Source organism: Lycium ferocissimum, chromosome 6, assembly GCF_029784015.1.
Source record: "Lycium ferocissimum isolate CSIRO_LF1 chromosome 6, AGI_CSIRO_Lferr_CH_V1, whole genome shotgun sequence".
Lineage (NCBI taxonomy): Eukaryota > Viridiplantae > Streptophyta > Magnoliopsida > Solanales > Solanaceae > Lycium > Lycium ferocissimum.
In genome coordinates this window covers 68,657,457-68,666,445 of record NC_081347.1, presented here as the reverse complement: position 1 = coordinate 68,666,445, position 8,989 = coordinate 68,657,457, and the positions used below count along the sequence as shown (strand labels likewise).

General features: G+C 35.0%; 1 protein-coding gene across 3 annotated transcripts; it reads right to left on the bottom strand.

Annotated features, from left to right (window-relative positions):
• Positions 1-263: 263 nt before the first annotated feature.
• LOC132060194 (inositol phosphorylceramide glucuronosyltransferase 1-like) lies at positions 264-8,989 on the bottom strand. Of its 3 annotated transcripts, none has more exons than XM_059453109.1 (10): positions 8,301-8,989; positions 5,544-5,664; positions 4,863-5,048; positions 4,601-4,764; positions 3,635-3,742; positions 3,285-3,422; positions 3,100-3,204; positions 1,694-1,944; positions 1,444-1,566; positions 264-692 (listed from the first exon to the last, which is right to left on the bottom strand). In XM_059453109.1, exons 1-10 carry the CDS (start codon positions 8,526-8,528, stop codon positions 551-553), a joined length of 1,566 nt encoding a protein of 521 aa, XP_059309092.1. In that variant the 5' UTR covers positions 8,529-8,989; the 3' UTR covers positions 264-550. The 3 variants fall into 3 exon arrangements, with proteins under 3 accessions (XP_059309092.1, XP_059309090.1, XP_059309091.1); XM_059453107.1 differs by having other exon boundaries at positions 1,444-1,567; positions 1,659-1,944; positions 8,301-8,987; XM_059453108.1 differs by having other exon boundaries at positions 1,444-1,567; positions 1,659-1,926; positions 8,301-8,987.

The following is an 8,989-nucleotide window of genomic DNA, read 5'->3' as shown; positions in this document are numbered from 1 at the left end:
TTCTTTATATAGTAACCTAGTGCTCCACAATCTCCCCATCAATTTACTAAAAGAAAAATCTTTTTTTTTAAAAAACAATAAGTTTCGCTGCACCGCATAATATCCTTCTATTATTATTCAGCTTATAAACAATTCCTGCATAACTAGTGTATAACTAGTATATAAATGCATTCAGTAAAATTTGAACTTGGTTTACCAACACAAATTTCTTACTCAAACAGTAAGCAGTAAATAAATTACTCCTAATATTTAGGCTGCCAGCATTTGAAAAATGATTGGATGATCCTCATCCACGTCAATGTTATCAGTTAAAATTGAGAGAATATTGTCATGAATTAAAATCTAAGGAGCATATACAGACAACATAGACCTTTTAACCTTACAAAAGAATTACACATCAGCCTTCTGGAATGAATATATTAGAAACCAAAAATTTCCCAGCATATTTCTACATATAATCTCACTGGGAAGAATATGTCAAAACAATTCTATAAATAAGATAAAAGAAGATGATTGCCTGTAGTTAGCTGAAACCACAATATTGACATGATCAGCATAAGAAACATATACTCCTACTCCTTGGTGTGTTCCTTTCTTCATAGCCCCTCGCGAACGATCTAATTGATAGATGCTCGGAAGCATATGTCATGAAGGATGCCAAAATAAGGCCGCCTACCACCATCAATCCTAACCTGTGTAAAAAGCATAAGACCGAAATTTTACAACAGTTTTTTTCATTAACATTCAATGCCATCACATCATCTTCACCGTAGAGATATTATTTGACTATTTACGTTAAGGATTTTCTAGTGCCTAATCTCAAGAAGAGGTCACCATAAATATAGGCAAGGAAACAAAAGAGGGCAGGAAATTGGACGCCCAGAGAAGCAAACTGTATCACCAAGAAAATCTACCCTGAATGATGAAGTTAAGAGCCATAAAGTGTTAGCAGCTCGCGGAGAACAAATCCAGGAAGAAGTTAAGAATTAGTCAGAATATGATGCTAAGCTTCATTATGACAACATAGAGAAATGAATATATAAAACTATGTAGTTTAACAAACATGATAGCTAAAGCGTCTTTTAGGCTTATTGACCTTTAAAATATGACCTATTTGAAATTCTGTTTTCACCTTAAAAGCCTATATTTACTTGGTCTGTTCTCACACAACGGATTTCCTAATAAGAATCCTCTCAACGTAATCTTTCCTTCTTATTCATGAAAGAGTTAATGATGTGATTAGGAGTCAATTTAATTAATGGTGTTGCAATAAGCTTATAAACCCCCTCCCCCCCCCCCCCCCCCCCCCCCCCCCCAAAAAAAAAATGTAAAAAGCAGGTGTCATCACGTAGTTCAATGCAACCTGAATACATACAATTATTTATTAGACAATGACCAAATGACACAAAACTGATTGAAATGCAGAAATCTGGTCGAAAGTACCTCAAAAACAAAGAAGTGACTCCAAAAACGCCAGGCAATGCAGGGGCTGCGATAGCAAGAAATGCCATCCCCAACCCATAGTACCACGCTGCATTGTCACAACATGATTGCTGCCGTTGATGACCTACAAAGCACAAAAAGCCAACAACAATGAAGCAACCTATCAAAAAAGAGTTTAATAAAATAAATTCAACGATCTGGTAAAGTTAACCAACCTTTTCCAGGTTCATAATCCAAAGATACAGGATGAGCCAGAAATTGTCCAGATTGATTTGCCGTAACCCTTCCCCACTGATACACTAAGTGCAAATAACTTCCAAACAAGAGGAAGAAAAGTGTAAATGTCCACTCGTACATTAAAAGGAGACCAGTCCATGGCAATACTTGGCGCGGAATGATTAAAAGTGGAAGGCCAAGCGACACCAGAGCAGCAGCAAAACAGACACAGATAGATATAGCACCGAGATAGGCAGGCACCTTCAACTGCACACCATTTGGAGACTGTTTATCATTTTAAGATTATGTGAGAAAAGCAACATAAGCTTATCAAGAAGTGAGTAAATATTATGTTAGAAATGTCATTAATTTCTACAGCCAAAAGATGTCATCCATGAAACCAATAATTTAAGGCCTCTGCATTGTATGATACGCAATTTATGAATAGTGAAATGAAAGGAGCAGAACTTAATAGCCTGTTTATCCAAGCTTCTGAGAAGCTAAAGTGCTTATTTTAGAAAATTGAGGTGCTTGGCCAAGCTTTTAAGGGAAAAAATAAGTGCTTTTGAGTAGTCGCAGAAGCAGTTTTTCAAAAGCTAAAAAAAGTAGCTTTTCCCCAGAAGCACTTTTGGAACATTGGCCAAGCACAAAGTACTGCCCTAATAATATTAGCAAAAGTGTTTTTTAAATTGATTAGTCAAACACAAACTGCTACCCTCCAAAAGTACTTGTTTCTAAAAGCACTTTTGACAAAAAAGAAACACTTTTCAACTACTATCTTTCATTCACAAACAAGTTAGGATCGGCTATATGAATCCTCATTTCTTCATTTAAGCTCATATCATATCATCATCAAAAAAATAAAATAGAAGTGAAAAATACGTTAATAATAATAATAATAATAATAATAATAATAATTAAAGTTCCTTACGAGTCTAAAACCTATTCTCAACTAGTAGCAATCACCTATATGAATCTTTTTCTTCCATTGTACCCTATCTTTAGCTAAGAAAGAGCCTGTTTGGATGAGCTTATAATTATGGCTTATAGGCATAATCCTAACTTATGGTTTTTGGCTTATTTTTGTTATTTTGGCTTAAAAAGAAGTGCTTAAAAGCATTTTTTTATCTTACCCAAACACTACAAAAGTGCTTAAAAGTAAGTTTGGCTTAAAAGCACCTAAAATCTATGTTCCTCGGACTCTCCTAAAATGTCGTTGGGTGCGTGTCGGATCCTTCACAAGTAGTGTATTTTTGGAGGATCCGACAAGGGTGGGGCAACACTTTTGAAGATTCCAAGTAACTTAGCCTAAAATAAGCCAATCCAAACAGGCTCTAAGTCTATATTGATTTTTCAAAATAAGCAGATTCTAGAAGCTTGGCCAAACAGCTATTAATCAGGACTGACGACTCAACAACTGAGAGGAAGGAGAAGAAGTACCTGCTGGATGGAGCTGATGGCAGATGGAGGAACAGAGGCATAAGCTAGGACACCGCCTCTGACCTTGTAGTACAGTTGTCTAATATGATGCCATAGTGATTGTGTCTGTGGAAACAATCTTTTAGAATATATATTCAAATTCTTCACTAGTGTTTAAGTAATTAACTCTTTTTAAAATCACTAACCTGTAAAAAGGACCGATAGTAACAAAATGCTATCAGAAGTAATGGAAGCAAATAAAGAAATTTGACAAAAAGTTCATCTCTGGAATTTTTGCCTCCTCCAGTTCCAGGTAAAGATTCTTGAAGCTGTACCCTGACATTCTGCAGCATAGCATAACATATGTGAGTCAACACAATCTGGTATAGACAAGTCCAGAAATTCTTCCTCTGCCACATGAAAAGCACTCGCATCCTCATCTCTAAGATGGAAAAATGCTTCCATGAAGAGGTAAAAGAAGGGGAAAAAACAACCATATTTGGAGAATGCAAAGAGCATTTCTGACAGCTGGAGGAGAGAAGAAGAAGAAGAATACCTGCCAGACATCAACAGGTTTTAACAGCCAAGATGTCCACCAATCCCACGGTTTAAGCGGGCCAAGTGTGTAATGTATAACTCGGAGTTCTTTTTCATCAACCATCCACTGCAGATACGTTAATTAATAAAGAAAGATAAAGGTCATAAGAAGGAAGGAGGTAAAGTTAATGCACTTCTGTTGCTTAAACATTTCAAGCATTAGCGGGGAAAAAGAAAAAGAAAAAAAGAGTTTTTCTCAAAATACCTACTGAAAACAATTGCCTATTTTCATCTAAGATGAAACATTCTCATTCTGTTTCAGAAAGAAAAAACTTCTCGCCATCCAAGAAATTCTTCTTTTTTTTTTGGGGATATGGTAAACCTCCTACTAGTAGTCGCAGTTTTGATCTTCATTTTCTTGTCCTTTGATTCGTTTAACTATATGTTGTTTCTTGTAACACAATTATCGTATTTCTTTGTGGTAGCTATTGCTTCTTTTTCTCGGACTGCTTTATTACGGCTTTTTTGCTTCCGTTAGTTTCATTTTCGTATTGCTTTGAACTGTTTGTGCTTATCTGACCATTTCTCTCCATGTTTTCTCTTGAGCCGAGGGTCTTTCGGAAACAGCCTCTCTATCTTCCAAGATGGGGGTAAGGTCTGCGTACATTCTACCCTCCCACAGGGATTTCACTGGGTATGTTGTTGTTGTTGTTGTTGGCAAACCTCCTTAACCCACAGAACAGCTTAAATAAAATCCGCTAAGGTTTGTAATGTTGCAATACTATACGGCGTATTCCACATCAGTAAAAGACAGCTTTTCTTCTTTTCCTATATTTAACAAAAATGTAAGTTTTAATCCTTCCTCCAAGAGTTCCAACTAATTGTATTTTGTCCAGATCTTGATCAAAAGCTAGAGCTTATACACCCCACCTCAACCAGACTAAACACACTTAAAGAAAGGCAGTCTCTTGAACCTAAAACATACCTTATTAGCAAGCATGTAGAGGCCAACATCTGCATTGTAAAGAGTAGAAAGTCTCTCCATTTCAGGAACCTTTCTGGTATTTAAGACATCTGGAGGCAAATTTGGCTCATAAACATGAGCATTAGCAAATCCAATATAGTAGGAGTTGAGAAAACCTTGATCACCTGTTAGCAAGAGAATCAACATTGATTGCCAAAACAAAAATACTTCCAAAAATATCTCACTGAAATTATTAGATGAACAGTTCACAGCTAAACCTTACCTCCGGTGTAAGAAGGCAAAGTGGTAACCTTGCTCATCATATCATTAAAAACTTTTTCGGATGGCTCAACCACCATGACTCCAGAATTTAGTCTCTCAGAATGTTTTAAATTTGCACAAAACTTCCCACATTTAAACAGATCTTCAATGCTTTTAACAACAATAGTATCAGCGTCAAGATACACCACTGCCAAAACAAGGAAGAAATGGTAAGATTAAGGCCTACCAGTCAGAAAACCATACGCATTTTGCTCAACAAAAATGACCGATATAATTTTTGAGCTACCTAACATCTAAATAAAGATTTATGAAAGCAGAACCTGTTTCTCTTTCTCTTTATCTTTACAGATATATTCACCTAAAGTTTTTTTATCTTAGTACAATTACATGCATACTAGGCTATACTCGATGTACATGTACTTGCAGCTATATCATTTTTTAAAAACAGGTTGACAAAATGACGTTTGTAGTAAAGGAATAAAACATGGAAAAAGAAAACTGAAATAAATAAGACCACTTGTACCATCCATAATATAACACAACATAGACTGGTTGAATCATCAAGAATAAAATAAAATCCATCAAGCTAAAATTTAGAAACACCTAAGAAAATCCAAGGTTCTACTTTTACATCCCTTTCTTCCTTTAGCATTTAGGTTGAAGTTTTGATGCATCGAATTACCTTTCTTGTAATTGGTCATGTTAAACACTTTTAGCTTTGTGTAGACGCCCCAAAACCTCTTTGGTCTCACTTGATTTGGATTTGCCAGTAAACTAATTTTCTCCACGAGCCAACCATCAGCCTGCAAGAAAGCAACCAAACACAAAACGACCGTTATAACCGGAAAGTTAAGCGCTGCCTGGAAATAGCTTAGCAAAAAACAAAAAATTTGACAATTATATTTAAGAATATATGCTATAGAACTAAATGACTATGACGGAACCTGCTACTGCAAGCTCAATAAAGAATAACAGCTACAACAAAGACTAATATAGGACTTCACCCAGGCAAACTAAATCACAATTCACAGGCACCTTTTTCACAATTTGCTTTTACTGACTGGAAAGAAATTTGGCTGGAAAATAGATTTTTTTTTGGTATTTGTGTGTCACATTAGAATCTATCTTCAAGATAGACTCAGTTTACTACTTCTAACAATTGAGCAGCACTTAACTTAGATTTGAATATTCACTCACTTACTGGCCCCAGATCAATAATAAAGCAATTAACTTTACATTCATCAATTCATGCTTTTAAAAATAACCATCGGAAGTGAATTTCTTTTCTATATTGAGATCTTTTTTCAATAATTTATGCTTTTCACTCAGCTTGCACCTTCACTAATCCATAAAGCAATCTGCTACATCCCACAAATGCAAGTAACTTGTAGATGGGCTAACGTTGCAGAAGTATTGTACAAAGATTTTATCTTATGGCTCAACCGCTGAGCCATCCTCTTGGAGACGATACTGAGTTATTCTTACTTTATAAGAAGATAAAAAATTGAATTTATTCGTCCTACAACAATAATATCAATTACTTAACACTTCCATGCTCAAGCTTAGAGAAAACTACCTAAAGGAAGTGAATCTTTCTATAATGAGTCATTCGTATAATTGAGTATCCGAAGCGGGTCCAAATGAAACAGAACAAAATGTATTCATATCGCCGGACCCGACTAGTTCGGGATCAAGGGGTTTATATTGTTGTAGAAGTACTGAGTATTCCTCAATAAGCAAGCACATAGAAGGTGGAAGAAATGAACTTATTAGTCCTAGAACAACAACGAATCATCTACCTTCACATTCACCAGCTCAACTTATAAAAGAACTAACCAAAGGAAGTGAATTTGATTTCTATAATGAGTTATTCTTATAATTGAGTATCCAAAACGGGTCCCAATGAAGCATAATGAAATGAATAGCCGACTCCAGCTAGTTAGGGATGGAGGGGTTTATGTTGTAGTAGTAGTACTGAGTAATCCTCAATAAACAAGCACATAGAAAGGGGGGGAGGGGGCTAAGTGAATTTATTGGTCCTAGAACAATAACAAATCAACTAACTTTACATTTCCCAGCTCAAGCTTACAAAAATCTACCGAAGGGAAATGAATTTCATTTCTATAATAGTCATTGTTATAATTGAGTATCCGGTATGGGTCCAAATAAAGCATAATGAAATAATTCATATAGCCGACCCCAACTAGTTCAGGATCAGGGGGTTTATGTTGTTGTAGTAGTACTGAGTGTTCCTCAAGCCTGTAAAAAGATTGAATTTTACTGGTCCTAGAACAATAACAAATCTACTGACATTTCATTTGCCAGCTCAACTTTCAAAAAACTACCCAAAGGAAATAAATTTCTATTTGAGCTATTCGTATAATTAAGTATCCGAAATCTGTCCAAATGAAGCAGAATGAAATTGATTCATATAGCCGACCCCAACTAGTTCGGGATCCAGAGGTTTATGTTGTTGTAGTAGAATAGAGAATTCCTCAAGCATGTAAGAAAATTGAATCGAATGGTCCTAGAACAATAACAAATCAACTTACCTTTACATTTCCCAGCTCAAGCTTATAGAAAACTGCCCAAGGGAAATGAATTTCATTTCTCAAATGAATCATTCTTATAATTGAGTATCCAAAACGGGTCCAGATGAAGCAGAATGAAATGGATTCATATAGCCGAACCTAACTAGATTGGGATCAAAGGGTTTATGTTGTTGTAGTAGTACTGAGTATTCCTCAAACACATTAAGAAAATTGAATTTATTGGTCCTAGAACAATAACAAATCAACTAACTTTACATTTACCATCTCAACTTTCCTAAAACTACCCAAAAGGAAGTGACTTTTACTTCAATAATGAGTTACTCTTATAATTGAGTATCCGAAACTGTTCCAATTGAAACAGAACAAAACAGATTCATATAGCCGACCCCAACTAGTTCAGGATCAAGGGGTTTATATTGTTGTAGTAATACTGAATATTCCTCAATAAGCAAGCACATAAAGGGGTTTAAAAAAATTGAATTTCAATTCTACATAATGAGCTATTCTTATAATTGAGTATCCAAAACGGGTCCAAATGAACCCGAAACAAAATAAAACGGATTCATATATTTGCCTTCTGGGTCGAGCTCGTCGCACGGGGCTTGCCTAGTGCGGGTTACCTCTCCTGTGTGGTTTGCGAGCTATTGCACAGAGCTGGGGTTTACCCCGTGAGCACCCACTATTTCAGTCATAAAAATAAAAAAATAAAAAAAAGGGGGTCCAAATGAAACAAAATAAAACGGATTCATATAGCCGACCCCAACTATTTCAGGATCAAGGTGTTTAAGTATGTTGTGCTACTAGTACTGAGTATTCCTAAATAAGCAAGCATATAGTAAAGGTAAAAACAAAAAGAGTGAATTTCATCATAGTAAAATCAAACATACCTTAAGTAGTTGTTTGGCATATTCAGAAACACCATCAGAAACCAAAACAACCATATCTTTAGTGGATCCAGTATCTCTAATTGACTTTCCAAGAACTCTAACACCAAGCAAGAACTCATCACCATACAAAAGTGTCACATATGCTTCTTCAGATTTCAAAGAATAAGCTCCAATAAAACAATTACATAACAAGAAAATCAACAAACAAAGAACCCCTTTAATTCTCATGATACTAAAGTTTAAGAAAAAAGTTCTTTTAATTTTTTTTTCAAATTGAAATGGAAATAAGAAATCTATTTTCTACTTGAAAATCAATAAAGAGAGAACCCCTTTAAGTCTTATGATACTAAAGTTTAAAAAGATTGTTCTTTTAATTTTTTTCAAATGGAAATGGAAAAAGGAGATCTATTTTCTACTAGGTTTTTTTTTTCAAAGTTCAAAGGGTTTTTGAATTTTTATTTATAATCCTAAGAGACTGATTTTCATGATACTAAAGTTAAAAAAAAAAAAAATTGTTTTTTTCTTTCAAATGGAAATGGAAAAGGGGATCTATTTTGTACTTGGGGTTTTCTTGAAAGTTCAAAGGGTTTTTGAATTTTTATTTTTATAATAATAATTGTTCTTGGTTGTTACTTTTGGTGTTGGCCATGTTAATTTGGTCTTGTTTGTCGTCTCCATTTGTTGGTTGT

What these genes read in the sequence shown, in the direction of transcription:
- LOC132060194 (XM_059453107.1), bottom strand. Translation starts at nt 8,528, where the DNA reads ATGAGAATTAAAGGGGTTCTTTGTTTGTTGATTTTCTTGTTATGTAAT. An exon ending in TTTGCCTTCTTACACCGGAG is followed by an intron (nt 4,765 to 4,862) that starts GTAAGGTTTAGC and finishes TCTTGCTAACAG; the next exon opens with GTGATCAAGGTTTTCTCAAC. An exon ending in GTCACTTCTTTGTTTTTGAG is followed by an intron (nt 693 to 1,443) that starts GTACTTTCGACC and finishes CTTTTTACACAG; the next exon opens with GTTAGGATTGATGGTGGTAG.